This window comes from Podarcis filfolensis, assembly GCF_964270895.1.
Source record: "Podarcis filfolensis genome assembly, chromosome: W".
Classification (NCBI taxonomy): Eukaryota; Metazoa; Chordata; class Lepidosauria; order Squamata; family Lacertidae; genus Podarcis; species Podarcis filfolensis.
Genome location: NC_139619.1, coordinates 6,296,449 through 6,323,832, shown reverse-complemented (window position 1 = coordinate 6,323,832; position 27,384 = coordinate 6,296,449). Strand labels below are relative to the sequence as shown.

At 41.9% G+C, this 27,384-nt stretch overlaps 2 protein-coding genes across 2 annotated transcripts in view; one reads left to right on the top strand and one right to left on the bottom strand.

Moving 5' to 3' along the window:
- Positions 1 to 26,896, bottom strand: part of LOC310753703 (inositol polyphosphate 5-phosphatase OCRL-like) — a gene marked incomplete at both ends in the record, with an annotated part of 168,001 nt that extends 141,105 nt beyond the window's left edge. The window contains one exon of the mRNA XM_083595057.1: positions 26,828 to 26,896. Within this exon, the coding sequence (XP_083451183.1) occupies positions 26,828 to 26,896 (69 nt within the window). The remainder of the gene's footprint in view (positions 1 to 26,827) is intronic.
- Positions 1 to 27,384, top strand: part of LOC310753702 (inositol polyphosphate 5-phosphatase OCRL-like) — a gene marked incomplete at both ends in the record, with an annotated part of 328,447 nt that overhangs the window by 215,661 nt on the left and 85,402 nt on the right.

Genomic DNA, 27,384 nt, shown 5'->3' with positions numbered 1-27,384 from the left:
AGATATAAAGTTAGTTTATACACAAAGACTCTATTTTGGGTTTCACCAGAAGACACTTTTTATAGACAAAAGGGTGACGGATAAAGAGAAATGGTTAATCTACTGAGAGTTCTTAAAGTGGAAACGGGGAGATTGTAAAATTTAAACAAGGGGTTTCTCTTTTACACTTAATAAAAGAGGGTTGGGGTGTTGTTTATGGGTTCTTTTTCTGGGGGGGGGTTGCTGTTGCTGATGTTAATTTTTTTTCTCTTTAGTTTGGATTATACGATTTACGTGGAATCTTATTATTTATGTGGATTTTTTTTAATTTTGTTGTGTACTTTTTGATATTTTGTTCATTGTTTACGACTAGTTTTGTTATGTTTGCACTTATGTAATGTTTTATTTTTTTGTAAGCTGCCTTGCACATGGTTTGAAATTTGGAAAGGCAACATACAAATAAATGATTGATTGATTGATTGAGAGATTCTAGTTGGAAATGAAGACTTGGGGTATGGAAGAGTGGAAGACGGGTTTTGAGATACAATTGTGCACATCATGTGATATCAAAAATGTACAAACTTTTGTTGAAATCCTAAATGGAAGAGGAACAGATTAAAAAGTGCATGATTGAAGAGGCAGGATTTTCTCTTTTTTTGGTTATATTGTACAGTTGGAATAGTGGTAACATATGTAGACTAAAGAGTTAAAATAAGAATTGAGTTATGACTTAAAATTGACTTTTAAATATATATATATTTAAGTATTGTTGGTATCTAACTCCCGAGAAGTTATTTAGAATACATGAAAACATACCAAATATTTGTTGGAAATGTCAAGAAGATGAAGGGACATTTTCTCGTGCTTGGTGGACATGTGAAATAGCTTAAAACATCTGAGATACAAATACATACATTGTTTTTGAAGGTTCCTATTCAACTGTTGGGACTTACCGATATACAGAAAGCCTTTCCTGACTATAGCGCTGCAGCAGCTCCCAGCCAAGTGCTAGGAAATGTTCCCCAGCAGATGGCATGCTAGGAGGTCCTGCACCACTGGGTTTTTCAGGCATTCAGAGAAATTGTGGATTTTAGGACTTAGAAATGGGTCAGCAGCTTCATTTGGCAATGCCAGAAAAGACTGCCCCTTCAAATTCTGTTTCTAACGCGTATAATAATTTAATAATTATATTTTTTAATTTATTTCTACCCGGCCCATCTGGCTGGGTTTCCCTAGCCACTCTGGGCGGCTTCCAGCAAAAGATTAAAAATACATTAAAACATCAGTCATTAAAAGCTTCCCTAAACAGGGCAGCCTTCAGATGTCTTCTAAATGTCATATACGTGTTTATTTCTTTGGCATCTGGTGGGAGGGCGTTCCACAGGGCGGGCGCCACTACCGAGAAGCCCTCTGCCTGGTTCCCTGTAACTTCACTTCTCGCAATGAGGGAACCACCAGAAGACCCTCAGCGCTGGACCTCAGTGTCCGGCCTGACCGATGGGGCTGTATTGAAGCACAATAGGGGGTGGTGTAGGGACTTTGCGCAGGTGATTGATGGTCAAGAAAAGGCAACCTTTGTGCTGTTTTATGTCAGGAGTTGGGAATTCTAGAAGTAGTACTCCTTTTTGCACGTTCTTACTTCCTGTACTGCTTGAATGGAAGAGGAAAACTTCACTTCCTAATTAATTATGTTAAGCGAGGCAAATGTCAGGTCAGGAAGCTCAGCGCAGTATACCTGAAGGAGCATCTCCACCCCCATCCGTCAGCCCGAAGGTCCTCCTCCGAGGGTCTTCTGGTGGTTCCCTCCCCGCGAGAAGCGAGGTTGCAGGGAACCAGGCAGAGGGAGGGCCTTCTCGGTGGTGGCAGCCTCTCTGTGGAACGCCCTCCCTACAGGTGACAAGGAGATGAGCAACTATCAAACCTCTGGAAGGCAGCCCTTTATAGGGAGGCTTTGAATGTTTGTTGTTTTAATATGTGTTGGAAGCCACTCAGAGAGGCTGGGGAAACCCAGTGAGGTGGGTGGGGTACAAATAACACAATTACATTTATAGCCCCCATTTCCTGCAAGGAGGTCAAGTTGGTGTGCAGAGTTCTCTCCCCCCCCCCATTTTATCCTCACAACAACCCTTTGAGGTAGGTTAGGCTGAGCGTGAGTGCCTGGCCCAGGGTCACCCAGTGAGCTTCAGGGCTGAGTTTGAATGCCTGCCCCCAGCATTCCTCCTCTGCAAGGCCTGCCTCCTCCCATGACAAAGTCTGCTCACACACTCTCAAGCCCCCATGGATGGCTGAGGCAGGTAAGGTTGTGTGTGTTGGAGGAGGGCAGGAGCAGGCAAGGTGAGCCATGCCCCCAAAGGAGGCAGCTGCAGCAGCCCCCTCCTCCTGCTGCCCTCCAGGAAGAGGGCGGGGAGGGACCAGCCCCCAGGAAGGACATGTTTGCCTCCCTCTGCAGTGCTCAGAACAAGAGGGGAATGAGGCCACCCAGGCCCTCTGGAGCACAGAAGGGCTCACCATCCTTGACTTTCCCCCTTCAACTTCCTTTTTACCCAATCCCTCATTTTTTTTTTGTTTTTTTAAAAGATATTTATTGGAGTTTTACAAAGACATGAATTTAAAAGATCATATAAAAAGAAAGAAATACAATAAAAGAAACATAGAAAAATACATAAAATAAGAAAAGGAAAATAAAAACAAATCCATTTTTGTAAACCTAACTCGTTATCTTATTTCCTTGGCCTCCTCACACCTCCCCTTTTTGTATTCCCATTTAAATAATCAAGTCAGCAAATCCTTACCCTCTTTCGTTTATCTTAACTCTATATCTTAACATATTATAACTCTATATTTTCATCCATTTATCAATTCATTTTTGCATATTCTTATTAACTTTGTTGCTAATGCCACTTATTTTCAGTCCAACATCATTCATTAATTTTACAATGTTTCTGAAGATAGTCTTTAAATTTCTTCCAGTCTTCTTCCACCAACTCTTCTCCCAGGTCACAGATTCTGCCAGTCATTTCCACCAATTCCATATAATCCATCACCTTCATCTGCCACTCTTCCAGGGTGGGTAGCTCTTGTGTCTTCCAATACTTTGCAATAAGTATTCTTGCTGCTGTTGTTGCATACATAAAGAAAGTTCTATCCTTCTTTGGCACCAATTGGCCGACTATGCCCAGGAGAAAGGCCTCTGGTTTCTTCAGGAAGGTATATTTAAATACCTTTTTCATTTCATTATATATCATCTCCCAGAAAGCCTTAATCTTTGGGCACGTCCACCAAAGGTGAAAGAATGTACCTTCATTTTCTTTACATTTCCAACATTTATTATCGGGCAAATGATATATTTTTGCAAGCTTGACTGGGGTCATGTACCACCTATAAATCATTTTAATAATATTCTCTCTTAAGGCATTACATGCAGTAAATTTCATACCGGAGGTCCACAACTGTTCCCAGTCAGCAAACATAATGTTATGACCAATATCTTGTGCCCATTTAATCATAGCAGATTTAACCGTTTCATCCTGCGTATTCCATTTCAACAGCAAGTTATACATTCTTGAAAGTATCTTAGTTTTGGGGTCTAACAGTTCTGTTTCCAATTTTGTTTTTTTTTTAAATGAATATTTATTAAATTTTCCAATTTTATATAAAGACAAAAAGAAAAAGAAAAAGAAAAAGAAAAAGAAAAATATTAAAAACAATTCCGTTTCAATAACAATTTTCAGTCACATGTTTCTTTGACTTCCTCATACCTCCCCTTCTTGTTCTCTAGTTCAATTTGTTAATTCAGCAAATCCTAATCTCTTAACATTCCTTTTAAAATATCACCTTATTTTCCACTCAACTTTTTTTTTAAATTTAGTAACAGAAACAATTATGATCCCCATTATCTTTATCATAACAGCTGGAGACCACCAAAGTTCAAACCAACATCTTTTCAAAGTTCATTAATTTTATAATATTTCTGTAGATATTCCTTAAATTTCTTCCAATCTTCTTCTGCTGACTTTTCTCCCTGGTCGCGGATTCTGCCGGTCATTTCTGCCAGTCCCATACAGTCAATCAACTTCATCTGCCATTCTTCCAGAGTGGGTAAATCTTGAGTCTTCCAGTGCTTTGCAATAAGTATTCTTGCTGCCGTTGTAGCATACATGAAAAAGATTCTGTCCTTCTTTGGCACCAAATGGCCGACTATACCCAAGAGAAAAGCCTCTGGTTTTTTCAGGAAAGTATACTTAAATATCTTTTTCATTTCATTATAAATCATTTCCCAAAAGGCCTTGATCTTTGGGCACGTCCACCATAGGTGAAAAAATGTACCTTCCACTTCCTTACATTTCCAGCATTTATTATCGGGCAAATGATATATTTTTGCAAGCTTGACTGGGGTTATGTACCACCTGTATATCATTTTCATAATATTCTCTCTTAAGGCATTACATGCCGTGAATTTCATACCTGTGGTCCATAACTGTTCCCATGATATTATGTCCAAGATCTTGTGCCCATTTAATCATAGCTGACTTAACCGTTTCATCCTGTGTATTCCATTTCAGCAGCAAGTTATACATTTTTGACATAATCTTAGTTTTAGGTTCTAGCACTTCTGTTTCTAATTTAGATTTTTCCACCTGGAAGCCAATTTTCCTGTCCAAATTGTATGCCTCCCTTATCTGAAAATAATGTAACCAGTCTCGGACTTTGTTTTTTAATTTCTCAAAACTCTGCAATTTCAGTCTATCTCCTTCTTGCTCCAAAATTTCCCCATATTTTGGCCAACTGGCCTCCATATTGAGTTTTTTCTGAGCTTTCGCTTCCATTGGTGACAACCACCTTGGGGTTTTGTTTTCCAGTAAATCCTTATATCTAGTCCAAACATTAAACAGAGATCTCCTAACAATGTGATTCTTAAACGCTTTATGAGCTTTAACCTTGTCATACCACAAATATGCATGCCATCCAAACACATTGTTAAAACCTTCTAAATCCAAAATGTCTGTGTTTTCAAGAAGCAGCCAGTCTTTCAACCAGCAGAATGCTGCTGACTCATAATAGAGTCTGAAGTCTGGCAGGGCGAAGCCACCCCTTTCTTTTGCGTCAGTCAAAATCTTATATTTTATCCTAGGCTTCTTGCCCTGCCAGACAAATTTAGAAATATCTTTCTGCCACTTCTTAAAACATTCCATCTTGTCCACAATTTGTAATGTTTGAAACAAAAACAACATTTTAGGCAATACATTCATCTTTATAGCTGCTATTCGACCCATCAAGGAAAGCTTCAAATTTGACCATGTTTCGAGATCTTTTTTCACTTCTAACCAGCATTTCTCATAATTATTTTTAAATAGGTTCCCATTTTTAGATGTCATATTAATCCCCAGATATTTCACCTTCCTCACCACAGACAGACCTGTTTCATTCTGAAATTTCTCTTTTTCAAACAATGTCATATTTTTCTCTAAAACCTTAGTTTTGGTCTTATTCAATTTAAATCCTGCCACCTGACCAAATTCTTGAATTAGTTCTAAAACTCTTTTAGTACTAGATTCTGGCTCCTGTAACGTCAAAACTAGATCATCTGCAAAAGCTCTCAGTTTATACTGTTTGGCTCCGACCTGTATACCTTTAACCAACCGGTCCCTTCTAATCATATTCAGCAAAACCTCCAGGACCGATATAAAAAGTAAAGGGGAAATTGGGCATCCTTGTCGTGTCCCTTTTTCAATCTTAAATTGTTCCGTAACCACATTATTTACAATTAATTTGGCCTTTTGTTCAGAGTATATTGCACCTATACCGTTTTCAAAACCTTGGCCTACCCCCATACCCTGTAGATTCTTCTTCATAAAACTCCAAGAAATGTTGTCAAAGGCTTTCTCCGCGTCCACAAATATCAGAACAGCTTTAGTATTTATATCCACATCTAGCTTTTCCAAAATGTCAATTACATTCCTCAAATTATCAGATATGTGTCTTCCCGGCAGAAAGCCCGCTTGGTCCTTATGTATCTCTTCAATCAATACTCTTTTCAATCTCTTGGCTAAAATGTCAGCAAAGATTTTATAATCCACATTTAATAAGGATATGGGACGGTAGTTTTTAAGTTGAGTCTTTTCAGTCTCTGTTTTCGGTATAAGTGTAATGTAGGCCTCTTTCCACGATTCTGGTGCCTTTTTCCCTTCCAAAATCTCATTGCAGACTTCCTTCAGAGGTTGCACTATCCAATCCTTCAAGGATCTATAGTATCTGGAAGTCAGTCCATCCGGTCCCGGGGATTTGCCCAATTGCATATTTAAGATGGCACCTTCTATCTCATGATCTGTTATTTTACAGTTCAACAATACTTTACTTTCCTGTGAAATTTTTTGTAATCCATTTATTTTCAAAAATCCATCAATGTCCTTTTCATTCTGTGGCCCTTGTGTGTATAATTGCTTAAAGTACTTCTGGAAACAATTTCTTATCTCATTTGGGTTGTTTATATCCTTTCCTTCTACTTCCAGGTTTGTAATTGTATTCAGTTTTTGTCTTTTTTTCAATTGCCATGCCAGTAATTTCCCACATTTATCCACCGATTCAAATGTCTTCTGTCTCATTTGTTTAATTTTCCATTCTATTTCCTGATTCATCAATTCCATATATTGTGTTTGATATATCTTTATTTCTCTCAGAATCTCTTGTGACTTCGGCTTGGCTCTCAATTTTTTCTCACCTTCTTTAATTTTCTCCAAAATTTTATCTTTTTTCTCATTTTGCCTTCTCTTTTTTAATGCATTCTGTTGTATAAAAAATCCTCTCATCACGGCTTTACTTGCGTCCCAGATTACTCTTTTCTCCACATTTGTTGGCAAATTTAATTCAAAATAGTCTTTTAGAGTCTTTTGGGCCTTGTTGTATACTTCTTCATCTCTAAATAAGGTGTCATTCATCCTCCATCTAAAGGCTCCGGTTGTTGTTGACTTCATCTCCATCCTTACAGCATTATGGTCGGAGCATGTTTTGGGGCAGATTTCCACTTTTTTTATCTTTGGAGCCATTCCTCTAGTGATCCAGATTTGGTCAATTCTGGTCCATGTCATCTTGGCTTCAGAGAAGAATGTTCCTTCTCTCTCCAAGGGGTTCTTAGTTCTCCAAATATCAATCAAGTCCATGTTGTCAGTCATTTCAAAAAAAGTTTTTGGCAGTCTACCATCTTTGGTAACTACCTGTTTTTGGGCCTTGTCCATATTGGTTGATGCAACTCCATTCATGTCCCCCATCAAAATTATATTGTAATCCATAAAGTCCATCAAAGTCTCATGCAGTTTCTTGAAAAATTCCGACTTCCCCTCATTTGGTGCATACACACCTACTATCAAAAATTTTTCCCCTTGAAACTGAATTTCAATGGCCAAATATCTTCCTTGCTCATCTTTGAGAATAAATTTCGGTGAAAGTTTCTCCTTAGCATAAATCACCACTCCTCTTTTTTTAACTTTGTCAGACGAAATAAATTCTTGCCCTAATCTTTTATTAACCAATATTTTCCTGTGTAGCCTCATAACATGAGTCTCTTGTAAACAAATCAGGTCCAAATGTTCTTTCTTTAATATATAAAATATCTCTTTTCTTTTTCTAGGGGAGTTCAAACCATTACAATTCCAGCTTAAAAGTTGCAGAGACATGATTGATTAGTTAGCTTTCCCTCCTACTGCACCAAGTTGTTGTTCTTCTTCTGTCGGTGGCTTGTCTCTCCTTGGGCCGGAGCGTCCAGATATCAAATTTGCAATCTCCAAAAGTCCTTGTCCTGGCATCAATATGTCCTCAGCAGAGTCCACTTCCTTCTGCAGATCCTCTTCGTGGTCTTTCAAAAACTTGTCCTTGTCGTTCACTGTCCTTATTCTTATTTTCTTTCCTCTATATTTAAAAGATAGGCCTTGTGGGAATTCCCATCTGAAGATTATTCTGTTTTTCCTCAGCAGGGCAACCAAGTCTCTGTAGTGGGCCCTTACCTCCAGGATATGTTTAGGTATGTCTTTAAAGATTTCCACATAAGTGTCCCCAATTTCTAGGGTTCTTTGGTAATGTAAGTTCAGTATCTTATCTCTTTCTTCCTTAGTTTTCAAAATTATCAGACAGTCTCTTGCTTTATTCTTTCCTTGTCTTCTGCCAAGTCTGAAAGCACTCACAATAGTGAATTCTTCCTCTCCCAGGTCCTTTTGCCAAAATTGTGTAAATTCTTTTGTAAGAAATTCTACCAAATTATCTTCACTTTCTGGCACGCCTCTTATTCTTAAATTTCTCGCCTTTCTTTCAAGATCTATCATCGAGAACGTCAAGTCATATTCTTCAAATTTCTTATGTACCGGTGGAATCTGTTCCTGGGCAGCAGTTGCAATTTCCTTGGCTTCTTCAGCCAATTTTCTAGTTGACGCCGATTCTTCCAATAATTTTTCAATAGACTGCGTATTAGAGTTCACCTTTTTCCCTAATTCATTTATACTTGAGGTATTCAAATTAATGCTTGCAGTGTTCGCTTCAATTTTTGCACAAGCCTCTGCTACTTGTTTATTTGTCTCTTCAACTCTGTTTGCCAATTTCTCCAAAGATGCATCAATTTTACCCAATGCTTGGGCTAACAATTCATCAGTTGACATAACCTTTAATTTTGCCTGTGGGGCAGCAGCTCCTGCTGTGCCCGCTGCACCCCCCGTTGAGGGCCTTCTAGTGGTATCTACTTTGTAATGTTTTCCGGATCTGGTAGTTTTCTCCTGTGTCAACTCTGCTTTGTCTGCCATAACACTCACATGCACTCCCAAGGTCAGTCACACACTCAGGGAATTTGTTTTGATAGCATAGGAATTTTCCCACAGCAAAACTTACAGTCTAAAATGTCTTTGCAACGTAGTTGCCACTAGGGGTCTCGAACCAACTTCTTGTTGTAACTTTATAACCAATAATGTTCAAAAAATCCCCGTTTCTTAGTATCAAATTTTTAGTCCCAAAATGTTCCTTTCCTTTCCCAGCTACTGTATCCTTTGCAGAGCAGTCAAACTTTAAACTCCATTCTCCATTTGACAGATCCCTCTGATCGGCTTCTTTGTCATAGGCAGTCCGTTCCCAAGTTTTAAAGTCAGCAGATGTATTTTAAAAATTCTTTCCTTGCAGGTCTAAGATCTTTCAGATATCTATCCACTGTTCCTGCTAACAGTGGGATAGGTTTTCTCTTCAGGTATTGGGTTTTAATCCTCCCGAGAACTCCTCTTTCCAAGTCCCAGCTTTGAAGTCTCTTTACTTTGATCTGTTAACAGTCCGGGAAGGCAGACTTCCTGTTTTTACCTTCCCCCGTTTCGGCCGAATTTTTAGTAATTTCTTCCCAATATATGTCAAATTCCTACTCACGGGTAGTTGTTTTTGAGTCCAATTAGCCAGAAAAGAAATCAGCGCTCTCCGACCCTGGCTGTGCGGCTTCACTTCGCGGAGACGGGTAGACAGCTCTCAGCTCCGCACCCCTCACCCCCGGTCCGTTCCGGAGCCTTTAAAAAGGCTCCTTTGCAGCGAGGGGGGGGCACAAATGGAGCCCGCCGAGCCTTCAGCTCACAGGCTTCCCCACCTGTGATTTTTTCGGGTCCCCGCTTCGCCGTAGCGGTAGAACCCCAGCTCCCCGAAGCCGATTTCCTCCGGTGTTCAGAGGAAATCCGCCATTACGGTCGCCGGCGCTGACCGGAAGTAGTTCTGTTTCCAATTTTGATTTTCCCACCTGGAAGCCAATTTTTTTTGTCCAAATTATAGGCCTCTCTTATTTGATAATAATGAAGCCAGTCTCGCACTTTATCTTTTAATTTCTCAAAACTCTGCAATTTCAGTTTATCTCCTTCTTGTTCCAAAATTTCCCAATATTTCGGCCATTTGGCCTCCATATTGAGCTTTTTCTGAGCCTTCGCTTCCATTGGTAACAACCACCTTGGGGTTTTATTTTCCAATAAGTCTTTATATCTTATCCAGACATTGAACAATGCTTTCCTGACAATATGGTTTTTAAATGCTTTATGTGCTTTAACCTTGTCATACCACAAATATGCATGCCACCCAAAAACATTATTAAAACCTTCTAAGTCCAAAATGTCTGTGTTCTCAAGAAGCAGCCAATCTTTCAACCAGCAGAATGCTGCTGATTCATAGTAAAGTTTAAGGTCCGGCAGGGCAAATCCACCTCTTTCCTTTGCATCAGTTAGTATTTTAAATTTTATTCTGGGCTTCTTGCCCTGCCAGACAAATCTAGAAATATCTTTCTGCCACTTCTTGAAACAGTCCATCTTGTCCAAAATTTGCAATGACTGAAACAGAAATAACATTTTTGGCAATACATTCATCTTTATAGCTGCAATTCGACCCAACAAGGAAAGCTTCAAATTTGACCATATTTCTAAGTCTTTTTTCACTTCTGACCAGCATTTCTCATAGTTATCTTTAAATAAGTTTAAGTTCTTAGCAGTCATATTAACCCCCAAGTATTTTACTTTCTTAGCTAATGTCAAACCAGTCTCCTTCTGAAACCTCTCTTTCTCAATCAGTGTTAAGTTTTTCTCAAGAACTTTAGTTTTTGACTTGTTCAGTTTCAATCCTGCCACATGACCAAATTCTTGAATCAGTTCTAATACTCTTTTCGTACTAGATTCTGGCTCCTGTAACGTCAAAACTAAGTCATCTGCAAAAGCCTTCAGTTTGTATTGTTTGGCTCCAACCTGAATACCTTTAATCAGACGGTCCCTTCTAATCATATTTAACAAAACCTCCAGGACCGATATGAAAAGCAATGGGGAAATTGGGCAGCCTTGTCGTGTCCCTTTCTCTATCTTAAATTCCTCTGTCACCACATTATTGACTATTAGCTTAGCTTTTTGCTCTGAATAAATTGGACTTATACCATTTTCAAACCCTTGGCCCACCCCCATTCCCTGAAGATTTTTCTTCATAAAATTCCAAGAAATATTATCAAAAGCTTTTCCCGCATCTATAAAAATTAAAACTGCTTTGGTATTGATATTGTGATGGGATGGTGAGCTGCTTGTGCGTAAAATCCTGATCCCTCAGAGTTTGGCTAAGTTCCCAAACCTCTGTCTGTGATGGAGCTCCTTAAGCATGGCTCCATCAATCGCTCGTTGAATCGGACAGTGGGCGTTTACGGAACTTCTTCCAGCATAAAAGCTCCTTAACGGAAACGCGTCTTCTGGACTCTCGGCGTGACAGTTTCCGCCGAGGAGTGGGTGTCCCTACGGGAGGTCCTGAAACCTCTCCACTGTTCTCGCTTGAAGTATCTCTGAGCCCTCCCTCCGACTCACTTTCCCTTGTAACTCCACTTCTCCCCCTGCTGGTCCCCTCCTCCGCTGAGTGGTCTCTCTCACCCTCCATGAGCCCTTTCACCTCCTTCGTCTCAGATGACAGTTCCCTGACATCCACCTCCCCTCTAGGGCCCCCTTCACCCCCTTCCCTCCCCTCCTCTGCGGGAGGCGAGGGAGCAAAACCCCTGAAGGAACCTCCCTCATCTTCCGAAGTTTCGAACACTTCCCTCCACCTTTTGCTGTTCCCGGTTTCCAAGTACTCCTCCTCCTCGGAGTCTGTACCCCCTTCCAACTCCGATTCCCTGAATCCCTCCAGTTCCTCCTCATCGTCGGTGGTGCCAAAGTACTCCCTCCGGAACCTCGCTACTGTCTGAGGTTTCCTGGGGAACCTTTGGTGGAACGTTTCGATCAAGACCTCGTCATGGACCTCCTCTGCCTTCACCCAGGTGTTTTCCGACTCCGGTTCCCCTTCCCACGCGACCAAATACTCCACCTGATTACCCTTCCACCTGGAGTCGATGATTTCCGCCACATAGTTGCGGCTTTCCCTTTCTTCTATGGCTGGCCCCCGTGTGGACACCCCTTCACCTTCCCCCCTGTATGGTGACAGTAATGACCTGTGGAATACTGGGTGCAGTTTCATGTGGTTCGGTAACCGGAGTCTGAAAGCCACTGGGTTGACCTGTTGGATGACCTCAAATGGTCCCAATCTTTTGGGTCTCAATTTCTTGCAACTCCCCTTGAACGGCAACCCTTGGGTTGATAGCCAGACCCGACTCCCCACCCTAATTGTTTCACCTTCCCTTCTGCTCTTGTCTGCCTGCCTCTTATATTCTTCTTTGGCCCTTTCTAAGTTGTGTTGGAGTTGACGATGGATCGCTTCCATTTCTTCTACAAAAAGTTCAGCGGCCGGAACACTCCATCTCTCTCCTCCTTCCCCTGGAAACGCCCTGGGGTGGCACCCATAATTAGCCAAAAAGGGGCTCATCCCTGTGGACACATTCTCTGCATTATTGTAAGCAAATTCCGCTAGTGCCAACTTTTCGACCCAATCGTTTTCTCTGTCATTGACATAACACCTCAGGTATTGTTGAAGGATACCGTTTGCCCTCTCCGCCTGCCCATTGGTCTCAGGGTGCCTGGCAGTCGAAAAGTTGACCTCTACGTGCAACAAGCTCATAAGCTTCCTCCAGAATCTGGACGTGAACTGTTTCCCTCTGTCGGAAACCACCCTCAAGGGGGCGCCATGCAGCCTAAAAATATGTTCTACAAACAATTTTGCTGTCTCTTCCGCCGTGACTGCATGTGAGCAAGCTACAAAGTGACCCATCTTAGTTAACTGGTCTACTACGACTAGTATGGCGGTTTTCCCCTGGGATTTGGGCAGATCAGTCATAAAATCTATCGACACCGCCTCCCACGGTCGTTCTGGTGTGGGTAACGGTTCTAATAACCCCGCTGGTGCCCGCCTTTCTCCTTTGGCTCTCTGGCATTGGTCACACCTTCTCACATACTCCCGTACATCCTCCCTCACCTTGGGCCACCAAAACTCCCTGGTCACCAACCACATGGTCTTGTGTTGCCCAAAATGCCCCGCTGTGGGATTGTCGTGCAGCTGTTTGAGTACTCTCCCCCTCAATTCCCCTTCGGGTATATATAGCACCCCTTTGTAATACAATGCCCCGTTTCTTTCTTCAAAACCTCCGGGGTCTTCTCCCTCTCTCCTTAAACCTCTGAGCTTCTCCTGGGCGTACTCATCATTTACCGTTCCCTCTACCAGTTCTCTTTGCCCCACCCAGGCCGCACCACACACCCAGTGGTCCTCTGGGATTATATGTCTCTCTTCTGGCGCTCCCTCCCCCTCCAAATATTCAGGTTTGCGAGAGAGAGCGTCCGCTCTGATGTTTCTGGACCTGGCACATAGCAGATTTCAAAATGGAATTTGGAGAACTCCTGGGCCCATCTCACTTGTCGTTGGTTGAGCACTCGTGCCGTTCTCCAATACTCCAAATTCTTGTGGTCCATACACACTTGCACCTTATGCTGTGCGCCAATTAGTAAGTGTCTCCATCTCCGGAACGCTTCGTGAATGGCGAGTAGTTCTCGGTCATATACCGTGTAATTCCTCTCGGATTTGTTCAGCTTACGCGAAAAGAAGGCACACGGTCTCCATTCCGACTTATTGCTCCCTGGCTGAAGCAGCACCGCCCCCACCGCCCGGTCTGAGGCATCAGTTTCCACTCTCATGGGTTTTTGTAAATCCACATGCAGGAGCTGTTCTTCCGAAGCGAATGCCTTTTTCAATTCCTCAAAAGCGTGCTCCGCCTCCGCCGTCCAAACGAATTTCTTCTTGCTGCTTAGACAGTCCGTGATGGGAGCCGTTAAGTGGGCAAAGTTCTTGATGAATTTACGGTAAAAGTTCCCAAACCCTAAGAACCTTTGCACATCTTTTTTCGTTTTCGGTGTCTTCCATTCCAGCACCGCCTGTACCTTGCCTGGATCTATGGCTAATCCCTTGTCTGATAAGCGGTACCCCAGGAATTCCACCTCCTTGGCGTGGAACTGACACTTCTCCAATTTCACCCACAACTGGTTTGCTTGCAGCTGGCTCAGCACTTCCCTGACATCCTTTACATGCTGCTCCTCATTCTCTGAATATATCAGCACGTCATCGAGGAAGGCCACGCAATTCTTGTAGAGCAAAGGTCCCAGTACATGGTTCATGAGCGATTGAAAACAGGCGGAGCCTGCTTGTAATCCAAAGGGCATAACGAGATATTCGAAAGCCCCTAGGGGGGTGAACATCGTTGTCTTCCATTCATCCCCCTTCTTTATTCGTATCAGGTTGTACGCTCCTCTCAGGTCCAGTTTCGTGAATATCTTTCCCTTCCTCACCCTGGTCAAAATGTCATCAATCCTGGGCATGGGGAAAGTCACTGGTTCTGACACGGCATTTAGCCGCCGGTAGTCCACGATCAATCTCGGTTTATCCGTGTTTTTTTTGTCCACAAAAAACACTGGGCTGCCCCCCACCGCTCTGGACTCTCTGATGAAACCTCTCTTCAGGTTTTTGTCAATAAACTCCCTCAACTCCTGCATTTCCCTGTCTGACATGGCGTACAGCTTGCCCACGGGGAGCTGGGCCCCAGGGACCAGGTTAATTTGGCAGTCAAAGTCTCTATGCGGTGGTAGTTTATCTGCTTCCCTTTCGCTGAAGACCTTGCTCAGGTCAGCGTATTGTTTGGGCACCTTCCCTTTGTCCGCCACTTCCATCCCTGCTAGGGAGGCTTTTGCCCCTTCTGGCACCTTTCCCTCTTTGCAGTGTTCCAGGCAATGTGCTGACCCAAAGGAGACCACTCTCTGATGCCAGCCCACTAGCGGGTCATGCAACGCTAGCCAGCTCATTCCCAAAATGACTGGCGCCCCTCCCAGGGTGGCTACATTGAACGCTATCCTTTCAGTGTGCCTTGCCACCCTCATAACCATTGGGACGGTCTGTAGGCTAACTTCTCCCCCCAACAGCTCCCTCCCATCGATCGTGGTGACCTGCAGGGGGTTGCTTAAAGGGAGTGTCTGTATCTGGTGTTCAGCTGCAAACTCCTTGCTCATAAAATTACAGGAGCTGCCTGAGTCCAACAGCGCCTTGGTCTTTAGTGGGTATCCGTTTGCCAGCTCTAGCAGCACCTCTATTACTAGAGCTGGTCTTGGAGGTTCCGGAGTGGGCACTTTTACTGCTCCTTGGCCTGTCTGCAGTGCCCTGACAGAGGCAGACAGGCGTTGGCTTTTACTGGCTCCTGGACTTCCTCCTCCTTCCCCCCAACAGCTCCCGCCATCCCTTGCCATTCCTTTCTTTGCGGGCAGACTCTGGCAAAGTGACCTGGCTGCTGGCAGAGGTAACATTTCTTGGCGCTCTTTCCCTCCTTCTTCCTCCCTTCACTGGGATTTGAAACTGCGCGCGCGCGCGCTGTTCCAACTTCCATCGGCTCTCCGGGCGGGAAACTGGGTTCTGGAATCTCTGGAATGTGGAAATCCCTCCAACGCTCTCCTTTCCCCTCCCGCTTCTCCAAGGCTCTTGCCTCCTGGCGCGCTCCAATGGTCAGCGCTGATTTGGTCAGCTGGTCCATAGACTCTGCCCTGGGCGCCCGGGAAAGTTCGTCTTTCACCGCCGAAGAAAGCCCCTCTTCAAAGAGCATTTGAATGGGTTCCGCCGATAGGTCCCACCCCAATTTATGTATCAACATTGTAAACTCAGTCCAGTACTCACGAACCGATCGGCTCCCCTGTTTGCAAGCCATCAATTGTCTGCGCACCAGTCCCTGTTCAATCTCGCTGGAAAACATCAAATCCATGGCGTGAAAAAACTTCCTCGCATCCTTCAGCATGTCACTATTCCCTGCCATCAGGGGCCGGACCCAGTCTCTCGCCCCCCCTTCGAGATGGCCAATCACAAACGCCACTCGTGATGCCTCATCGGGAAAGTCGTTAAACTGCAGTTCGAGAGCATACTGCATCTCTGTCCTAAAGGCTTGGTAGTTCCTGGGGTCCCCCCCAAACTTCTGCACCATTCCTGGCATCTTTCTTGCTAGTGTAGCGCCTTTTGCCTTTTCTGCATCCTGCGCCCTCCTTTCTTCTAGCCTCGCCGTTTGCATTGCTAGCTGGAGTTCCAAAACTCTGTACCTTTCTTCCAGAGTTGGACCTTCTCCAGCTCCTGCTGCTCCTCCGGCTCCGGCTGGGTTGCTCATGATGCCTCTCTGCACAAGCTGCTTTCAGGGACTGTCCGATTGCTGTGATGGGATGGTGAGCTGCTTGTGCGTAAAATCCTGATCCCTCAGAGTTTGGCTAAGTTCCCAAACCTCTGTCTGTGATGGAGCTCCTTAAGCATGGCTCCATCAATCGCTCGTTGAATCGGACAGTGGGCGTTTACGGAACTTCTTCCAGCATAAAAGCTCCTTAACGGAAACGCGTCTTCTGGACTCTCGGCGTGACAGTTTCCGCCGAGGAGTGGGTGTCCCTACGGGAGGTCCTGAAACCTCTCCACTGTTCTCGCTTGAAGTATCTCTGAGCCCTCCCTCCGACTCACTTTCCCTTGTAACTCCACTTCTCCCCCTGCTGGTCCCCTCCTCCGCTGAGTGGTCTCTCTCACCCTCCATGAGCCCTTTCACCTCCTTCGTCTCAGATGACAGTTCCCTGACAGATATTCACTTGCAGCTTCTCCAAAATATTAATTATGTTCCTCGTATTGTCAGACAAATGTCTACCTGGGAGAAAGCCGGCTTGATCTTTATGTATCTCTTCAGTTAATACCTTTTTTAATCTATTAGCCAAAATATCAGCAAAAATTTTGTAATCCACATTAAGCAGGGGTATGGGGCGGTAGTTCTTAAGTTGTGTCTTTTCAGACTCAGTTTTCGGTATGAGTGTAATGTAAGCTTCCTTCCACGACTCTGGTGCCTTTTTCCCCTCCAGAATTTCATTACAAACCTCCTTTAGTGGCTGAATTAACCAATCTTTCAGAGATCTATAGTATTTGGAGGTAAGACCCTCCGGCCCTGGAGATTTGCCCAACTGCATATTTTGAATGGCACCTTCAACCTCCTGTTCTGTAATTTTGTGATTCAACATTATCTTATTTTCTTGAGTGATTTTTTGTAATCCATTTGTTCTTAAAAATTAGTCTATATCAGTCTCTTTCTGTGGCCCTTGTGTATATAGTTGTTTAAAATATCTCTGGAAACACTTTCTAATCTCCAATGGATTCTGTATGTTCTTTCCTTCCACATCCAGATTTGTAATGGTATTTAATTTTTATCTTTTTTTCATCTGCCAGGCTAGCAGTTTCCCACATTTATTAGCTGATTCAAATGTCTTTTGTCTCATCTGCTTAATTTTCCATTCAACTTCCTGATTTATCATTTTCATGTATTGTACTTGATATAATTTTATTTCTCTCAGAATCTCTTGCGACTTTGGTTTCGCTCTTAATTTCTTCTCTCCTTTTATTTTTTCCAAGATATTATCTTTTTTCTCATTTTGTATTCTCTTCTTTAATGCATTCTGTTGAATCAGAAACCTTCTCATAACTGCTTTGCTTGCGTCCCAGATTACTCTTTTTTCAACCATAGTATTCAAATTTATCTCAAAATAGTCTCTCAGGATTTTTTGGGCCTTCTTAGTGACCTCTTGATCTCTAAATAAGGTGTCATTCATCCTCCATCTAAAGGAACCGATTGGTGTTAATTTCATCTCCATCTTCACCGCATTGTGGTCGGAGCAGGTTTTTGGGCAAATTTCCGCTTTTCGAATCTTAGGTGCCAGTCCTCTAGTTATCCATATTTGGTCAATTCTTGTCCATGTCATGTTGGCTTCAGAGAAGAATGTTCCCTCTCTTCCAAGGGGGTTCTTGGATCTCCAAATGTCAATCAAGTCCATATTGTCAGTCAGTTCAAAAAAGGTTTTTGGTAGTCTGCCATCTTTAGTTACAACTTGTCTCTGCGCCTTATCCATATTTGTAGATACCACTCCATTCATATCTCCCATCAGGATAATATTATAGTCCATGTAGTCAAGCAATGTCTCTTGCAATTTCCTAAAAAATTCAGATTTCCCCTCATTTGGTGCATAAACTCCTACAATCAAAAATTTTTCTCCTTGTGATTGAATTTCAATTGCCACCCATCTTCCTTGTTCATCTTTAAAAACAAATTTCGGTGATAGGCTCTCTTTGGCATAAATAACAACTCCTCTCTTTTTAACCTTGTCCGATGAAATAAACTCTTGACCCAATCTTTTATTAATCAGTACTTTCCTGTGAAGCCTTATCACATGAGTTTCCTGTAAACAAATTAAGTCCAATTGTTCCTTTTTCAGTAAATGAAAGATTTTCTTCCTCTTCTCCCGGGAGTTAAATCCATGAATATTCCAACTTAATAATTGCAGAGACATGATGTAGTTATTCTATTTTCCTCCAACTGCTCCCAAAAGTTCTTCTTGTTCTGACGGTGGTATCACTTCTTTTTGTGTTTCCAATCCCAAAGGTGGTGGTGCTATGTCTAGTACTCCTGCTCTTAAAGCTCTTAATTCTTCTATCACTTCTTCTTCGTGGTCTTTCAAAAAATTTTCCTTATCTTCCAACGATCTTATTTTGAACTTTTTCCATTTAAAGTAAAGGATAATCCCTGGGGGAATTCCCACCTGAAAACAATTCTGTTTCTTCTCAGTAGGGTCACCAGATCACTGTAGTTAGATCTAAGGTCCAATAGATGTTTCGGTATATCCTTAAAAATCTCCACTCTCGAGTCGTTTATCTCCAAAGTCTTCTGGAAGTGCGCACTCAGTATTTTATCTCTCTCTTCTTTCGTTCGAAGGGTAACCAGACAGTCTCTCACCCTGTTTTTCCTTCCTCCTCTTCCAAGTCTAAACGCACTTACTATCTTAAAGTCTTTCTCCAACTCCAAATTCCAAAATTTTCCAAATTCCTGCGTAAGATAGTCACTTAAATTATCCTTTTCAAGCTCTGGTACTGCCCTGATCCTTAAATTAATCTGTTTCTCCCTCAGTTCAATCATAGACAGAAGTGACTGATGATCCCCAATCTGTTTACGCATAGGTTTTATTTCTTCCTCTACAGCCACTGCTTTTTCTCTTGCTTCCTCAGCTATTTTTCTATTAGACGCAGATTCTTCCTACAGTTTTTCAATAGATTCTGTATCAGAATTCACCTTCTGTCCCAAATTGTCTATTTTAGTTGATTGTTCCGTAACTTGTTTGCTTAGGCCTTCCAATTTTTCAAAGATTTTATTTAGCGCAGAGGTAAAATCCCCTTCTGATGCCATTCCTTTTGGCTCAACTTGTACAGAGTCTTCCCCCTGTGTCACAGGAGGGCCAGGAACAGATGGTCTGCGTTGCTGGGAAACTGTGCTGGGCTGCTGCACTCTGGCCTTTCCCGATCGTGTTGTCCTATCCGTCATCCCACCTCTGTCTATGAGTCAAGGTCGTTCCCACAGTCAGATCTTGCCATGGAAAATCCCCAAAGTCCAGAGTGGAAAAATCCCCCAGCTGGATGTACAACTTCAATATTCCTCTAGGGGGATACTGTAGCAGTCATTCAATTTACAATAGTAAAAAAGTCTTTTCCAACTTTCTTAAACACCCTCAAGAAAAAAGAGAAAAAGCAAGCAAGAGTTTCAAGTCCAGAGAAGACCTTCAACAAGTATCTCCTTTGCAGAGTTAACCATTAAAAAGTTACAATGTCCATAGAAAGTGCAACTCTCAATGCAACAGTTCTAATGCACCTGGCAGTCCGTCCCAGGAGTTAAGCAATTGTCTCTATTTTTCCCAGAAGAAACAAAGTCACTTTCCCCTCTTCCCCACCCTCTCCACTATCCTGGGGGGGGGGAGTTCTTTCACTTTAATGTCCGGATTTAGAAGTTTAAAAGCACCGCTCTCCAGGTCTTAGCTTAGAAGCGTCTTTGCTTTGATCTGTGTACAAAAACGGAAGGTGGACTTCCTGTTTACACCTTCCCGCTTCAGTGTCAAATTGATCCCTTTTTTCTTCCTTTAGTCCCAATTTCTTAAGCTTCACCTACTCACGGGTAGTTGTTTAGCAGCCGAATTGTCACAGGAAAAAGGTCAGCGCTCTCCGGCAACAGCTGTGCGGCTTCGCCCCACAGAAGTAGCAATTGACTCTCAGCACCGCGCCTCCCGTTACGCTCCGGGACCCCTTACGGGGTTCCTTTGCCAATTCGGGGGGCGCTAAAGGTGCCCGCCGAGTCCCACGCTCACAGGCTTCTCCTGCCTGTCATTTTTGGAAGGGTCTCCGCTTCGCCGTAGCGGACAGACCCACTTTCCGCAGAGCTTCTCCCTCCCGGTTAGAAGGAGACCGCCATTGCCGTTGGCGCCGCCTCCGGAAGCCTCCCAATCCCTCATTTTGAGGAAGTCTCCTCTTTTGAAGTCAAATGTGACTGTTCTGGATTTCCTTAGCAATTGTCCACTTCCATACTGTGTATGTTGAATTTGATAGCACTGTGGTCACTGTTCCCATTTGATTCAACCACACCTACATCTTGTCAGTTGAGAGCATCAGGCAGAGCACCCAGCACCTACCGAATCCTTTTTTTATTCCAGCAGGTCTTTTTCACGGAAGTCTGATGTCATCAATGTTAACTTTTTCTGCAATGTATTTCTCGTGTGTCACTTCAGAGATGATTATAGTCAAGTGGTGTATAAGCTGTTTAAATAGTAAATGGTTGAATGCAATTTTAAAAATAATAATTGTATAACAAGGGGGAAAGCATACTTGTATCTGACCATATTTTAATGGGCACAGACTTTGATAAATAGCATCCTAGCCATAGGCTAATTTTGTGGAGTTTAAAGCTAAGCATACAAGTTCTCAAAGCATGCTTTGAAATCCATATGAACTCTAGTATGCTGTCGGGGGAAGAGGGAGGGGGAAGAGGAAGGATGTGGTTGGCTGAAATGAAGTCCGATCCTGTACAGATCAATCACTAGTGGAAGCGCCAACAGAAACGTGTACAGATTCCACACGATCATGAGGAAGCCTGAATCTGGGCAGGACCTTGTCTCTTTGCCTGTCATTTGTGGCTGCTCCACCCAGGTCTGAGACGCCTTCCGGAGTGAAACAGTGATTGGGGGGCGGGGGAGGCAAGAGGATGAAGCCATCTAAACCCCTCCGCGGGTACTTTGAAAACAGACTCCTTTTGTCTGGATCTTCCCCACGCAAAGATGGGTCTGTATGCATTTTGAGTAGAGGAGGAGGGTCTGTGGAACTGCCCACCACTGCGGTGTACTGTTCCCAGGATATTAAAAAAAATATTATTCAAAGTTATAACAAGACATATTATCCAAAAACATATCCTTATTCCCCCCATTTTTCCTCCCTCCCCCTCCCCCTCCCCCCCAGAACCCACCCCCCCAACCCACCTCCCAACTTCCCTCAGTTCCAGTCTTTGGTTTCTCTAATATTGCTATTTACTGCATGTTACAAAGTTGTATAGATCCTCAAACTGTATAGCTGATTATTATCAGTAAAAAAAAAATTGTGGATGTTTATTCAAAACCTGCCAAGGAGTCCAATTCACTTTGTTGCGTCTTCAGAGACTTTGTGAAAGGTTCCCATTCATCCTTAAAGTCATAGTTATCCTTGTCCCGTAGCTTATATGTCAATTTTGCCACTTCTGCATAGTCCATCAACTTTTCTTGCCATGATTCTTTAGTTGGGTTTCTTCAGTCTTCCATCCTTGCGCAACCAGAACTCTCGCGGCCGTTGTCGCATACATGAAGATGTTTTTCAACTTTTTTGGCAGATCTTTCCCTACAATCCCCAACAAAAATGCCTCGGGTTTTTAAACAAATGTTAAATGGGACATTTTCTTCAATTCATTGTATATAATTTCCCAAAATGTTTTAATTACCTTACACTCCCACCACATATGATAAAATATTCCCTCCTTTTCCTTACACTTCCAACATATATTTGAACTAGTTTTGTACATTTTCCCTAACTGCACTGGTGTTGTATACCATTTGTACGTCATCTTCATGTAGTTCTTTTTTTTTAATAATTTTTTTATTGATTTTTCAACACATATTAAAAGACAATACGACACAATACATAAACAAACAAACATATAAACACGTATAATTTCTTGATCTTTCTTTCTTAAAACCTTCTTTCAGCGACTTCCCCATACCTCCCCTTTCTGCATCCCTGTTTTAAATCAATCCAGCAACCCCTAATTTCAACTTCTTATAGCTCATTCTTTAACTCTTTTTTTCCATATCCAATTGTTTGTCACTGCAATTCTATTTTACATTACCCAAGACATTTTAACATTCATTAATTTTACAACAATTCTTAAGATAAACTTTAAATTTCTTCCAGTCTTCTTCCACCGTCTCTTTCCCTTGGTCACGGATTCTGCCAGTCATCTCCGCCAGTCCCATGTAGTCGATCACCTTGGTCTGCCATTCTTCCAGTGTGGGTAGCTCTTGTGTCTTCCAATACTTTGCTAAGAGTACTCTTGCTGCTGTTGTAGCATACATAAAAAACGTCTTATCTTTCCTTGACACCAATTGACCTACCATGCCCAGGAGGAAGGCTTCTGGTTTCTTCGCGAAAGTGCATTTAAGCACCTTTTTCATTTCATTATAAATCATTTCCCAGAAGACCTTGATCCTAGGGCACGTCCACCAAAGGTGGTAAAAGGTACCTTCCGTTTCCTTACATTTCCAACATTTGTTATTGGGCGTGTGGTAAATTTTTGCCAGCTTGACTGGGGTCATGTACCACCTATATATCATTTTCATAATGTTCTCTCTTAAGGCATTACATGCCGTGAACTTTATACCGGTGGTCCATAACTGTTCCCAGTCAGCAAACATAATGTTATGACCAATGTCTTGTGCCCATTTAATCATAGCTGATTTAACCGTCTCATCCTGTGTATTCCATTTCAACAGCAAGTTATACATTCTTGACAGATTCTTAGTATTGGGTTCCAGTAGCTCTGTTTCTAATTTTGACCTCTCCACCTGGAAGCCAATTTTCCTGTCTTGTTTAAAGACTTCATTTATTTGGTAGTAATGAAGCCAGTCTCTTACTTTAGACTTCAATTTCTCATAGCTCTGCAATTTCACTTTTCCCTCCTCATACTCTATAATTTCCCAATATTTTGGCCATTTGGATTCCATATTAAGTTTTTTCACTTCCTTAGCTTCCATTGGTGACAACCACCTGGGGGTTTTGTTTTCCAACAAATCTTTATATCGAATCCAAACATTATATAATGCTTTCCTGACAATATGGTTTTTGAAACCTTGATGGATTTTTACCTTGTCGTACCATAAATATGCATGCCAGCCAAATCTGTTATTGAACCCTTCCAAATCCAAAATGTCTGTGTTTTTAAGAAGCAGCCAGTTTTTCAGCCAGCAAAAGGCCGCTGATTCATAATACAACTTCAAGTCCGGCAGGGCAAACCCCCCTCTTTCTTTCGCATCAGTTAATATCTTAAATTTTATTCTGGGCTTTTTGCCCTGCCAGACAAATCTAGATATATCTTTTTGCCACCTCTTGAAACAATCCATTTTGTCCAAAATCTGCAATGTTTGAAACAAAAACAACATTCTCGGCAAGACATTCATCTTAATAACAGCAATTCGGCCCAACAAGGAAAGTCTTAAATTTGACCATATTTCTAGATCTTTCTTAACTTCTGTCCAACATTTCTCATAATTATCTTTAAATAAGTTCACATTCTTAGATGTCAAATTAATCCCCAGGTATTTCACCTTCTTTGCTACCGTTAAACCAGTTTCACTCTGAAACTTCTCCCTTTCAACAGCTGTTAAATTTTTGTCCAGTACTTTCGTTTTCTGTTTGTTCAGCTTAAAGCCTGCTACTTGACCAAATACTTGTATTAGTTCTAAAACTCTTTTTGTACTAGTGTCTGGCTCTTGCAAGGTTAAAACTAGATCATCTGCAAATGCTCTCAGTTTATACTGTTTAGCTCCGACCTGAACCCCCTTAACCAGCTGGTCCTCTCTAATCATGTTTAATAAGACCTCCAGGACCGATATAAAAAGTAATGGGGATATTGGGCACCCCTGTCGTGTCCCTTTCTCAATAGCAAATTCTTCTGTAACCACATTATTTACAATCAATTTGGCTTTTTGTTCAGAATAAATTGCACTTATACCATTTTCAAAACCTTGGCCTACCCCCATCCCTTGGAGATTCTTTTTCATAAAATTCCAAGAAATATTGTCAAAGGCTTTCTCCGCATCCACAAATATTAAAACTGCCTTAGTATTAATATTAACTTCCAGTAATTCCATAATGTCTATTATATTTCTCACATTATCTGACAAATGTCTTCCTGGAAGAAAGCCCGCTTGGTCTTTTTGAATCTCCCCCACCAAAACTTTCTTCAATCTTTTTGCCAAAATGTCTGCAAAAATTTTGTAATCCACATTGAGTAATGATATTGGGCGGTAGTTCTTAACCTGGTTCTTTTCAGTCTCTGTCTTTGGTATAAGTGTAATATAAGCTTCTTTCCACGATTCAGGTGCCTTCCTCCCCTCTAAAATTTCATTACAGACCTCCTTCAACGGTTGTATAAGCCATTCTTTCAGAGCTTTGTAGTATCTGGAGGTCAGTCCATCAGGTCCTGGAGATTTTCCCAATTGCATATTTTGAATGGCTCCCTCAATTTCTTGATCAGTTATCTTCTGGTTCAAAATCACTCTACTTTGTTCAGAATTTTTTTGTAATCCATACTTTTTAAGAAATTCTTCTATTTCTATTTCATTCACCGGCCCCTGTGCATAAAGTCTCCTGAAATAGCTCTGAAAACAGTTTCTAATCTCATTTGGTTTGTAAATGTTCTTTCCCTCCACTTCTAAGTTTGTGACCGTATTCTGTTTTTGTCTCTTCTTCAATTGCCATGCCAAGAGTTTCCCACATTTATCTGCCGATTCAAATGTCTTTTGTCTCATTTGTTTTATTTTCCATTCTATCTCTTGGTTCATCAGTTCCATATATTGTCTCTGGTAAAACTTAATTTCTCTCAAAATTTCATGTGACTTTGGTTTGGATCTCAATCTTTTTTCTCCTTCTTTTATCTTTTCCAAAATCTTGTCCTTTTGCTCATTCTGTCTCTTCCTTTTTATGGCATTCTGTTGTATTAAAAATCCTCGCATGACGGCTTTACTTGCGTCCCAAATTACTCTTTTTTCCACTTCTGTTCTCAGATTTATCTCAAAATAGTCCTTTACCACTTTCTGGGCCTTTTGGTACACCTCTTCATCTCTAAACAGGGAGTCATTCATCCTCCATCTAAAGGAACCAGCTGTTGTTGGGTTCATCTCCATCTTTACAGCGTTATGGTCGGAACAAGTCTTTGGGCAGATTTCCACTTTCTTAATCTTTGATGCCATCCCACTAGTTACCCATATTTGGTCAATTCTAGTCCAAGTCATTTTTGCCTCAGAGAAGAAAGTTCCCTCTCTCTCAAGAGGGTTCCTTGTTCTCCAAATATCAATCAAATTCATATTGTCAGTCATTTCAAAAAAGGTCTTAGGTAGTCTCCCATCCTTGGAGACCACCTGTCTTTGTGCTTTGTCCATATTTGTAGAGACGACTCCGTTCATATCTCCCATTAAAATTACATTATAATCCAAATAGTCCATTAATGTCTCATGCAATTTCTTAAAAAATTCTGACTTCCCTTCGTTCGGTGCGTAAACTCCTATTATTAATAATTTTTCTCCTTGAACTTGAATTTCAATTGCCAAATATCTTCCTTGTTCATCTTTAAATATTAATTTGGGAACCAACTTTTCCTTTGCATAAATCACCACTCCTCTTTTCTTCACTTTATCAGATGAAATAAATTCTTGTCCTAATCTTTTATTAATAAGTAATTTTCGGTGCACTCTGGTCACGTGGGTTTCTTGTAGACAAATCAAGTCCAATTGTTCTTTTTTTAAAATATGAAACACCTCCCTCCTTTTTCTGGGGAGATTCAGTCCATTACAATTCCAGCTTAAAATTTGCAGAGACATCTTGTTGTTTACTTTGTTACTCCTCCAACTGCTCCAAGCAGACCTTCTTCTGTTGGTGTTTTAATTCCAAAAGATAAGTTTGAAATGTCTGGTATTTCTGCTAAGTCTGTAGTGTCCACCGTTTCCTTCCAGAGGTCCTCCTCATTCCTTGCCAAAAATTGTTCTTTGTCTTGCACTGTTTTTATCTTAATTTTCTTTCCTTTGTAGTTGAAAGACAGGCCTTGCGGGAACTCCCATCTGAATGTTATGTTGTTCTTTCTCAGTAAGGTGACCAAGTCCTTGTAGTAGGTCCTCACTTCCAAGATATATTTAGGAATATCTTTGAAAATCTGCACACGAAAATCTCCAATCTCAAGAGCTCTTTGAAAATGTAAATTTAATATCTTGTCCCTCTCCTCCTGAGATCTCAGAGTTATTAAACAGTCTCTAGGGCTCTTTCTGTTTTGTTTCCTGCCTAGTCTGAAAGCAGTTATTATCTTAAATTCCTCTTCTTTCAAGCTGTCCTGCCAAAATTCCAGAAATTCTTTTGTAAGATATTCTATCAAATTGTCCTTTTCATTTTCTGGAATCAATCTTAGTCTCAAATTTCTACTTTTCCTCTGTAATTCCAGTAAAGACAGGGCAGCATCATGTTCTTCTAACTTTTTACAGACTGGCACCAACTTTTCCTGTGTGGTTCCTGCAGACACTTTTGCTTCCTCTGCAGAAGTTTTCGCTTCCTCTGCAATCTTTCTAGTTGCCTCACTTTCTTGGACTAATTTATTTATTGTCTCTGTGTTTTTATCTATTTTTGTTGACAGTTCAGTCAGTTGTTTAGAATTTTCAGTGCTTTGCTTTGTGAGAGCTTCCAAAGATTCATTTATTTTAACAAGTGCATTTGCCACTGCCACAGTATCCATGGGAGAAGTTGTAGCAGCCACAATTGGATTTGTTACTGAGGCCCTTCTCTTATGGTCAACTTTGCTCTTAGCTCTCGTTATCCTCTCTTCTATTGGCCCACTCATATCCCAAGGTCTTTCCCACGGGAATTGCTTTCAAATGGGAAATTCCACAAGCCTGTTTCCCACAGTGAGAGTCGTAGCTATTTTCCTGCAGCCTCTAGAGGGAGTCGCACAAAGTTCCAAGTACAAAGAACAAAAGGTTCCCTTCAAAAGTAACAAAAATAACAGCCTATTCCAATATTTTCCAAATGGTATCAAATTGTATCTTTCCAGAGTACCCAATTTGTATCCAATAAGGTCTTTACTTGTTGCACAGATGTAAGAGCCCAACTTTGTTGCTAGTCTCTAATGACAGCTCTCCTTCCCGGTGACTCACTTTCCAGGCAGTCCTCCCCAAGGGTTTAAAACGGCAGAACTTTCCCCTTCTAAGCTTCTTTCATGCAGGTAAAACAAATCCTCAATCTTCCCCCCCTGCCCCTGCCTGCTAAGGGGGGGATTTAAGTCCAATGTCAGGGTCCGTCAATTTAAAGGCTGCTTTCTGTCAAATTGCA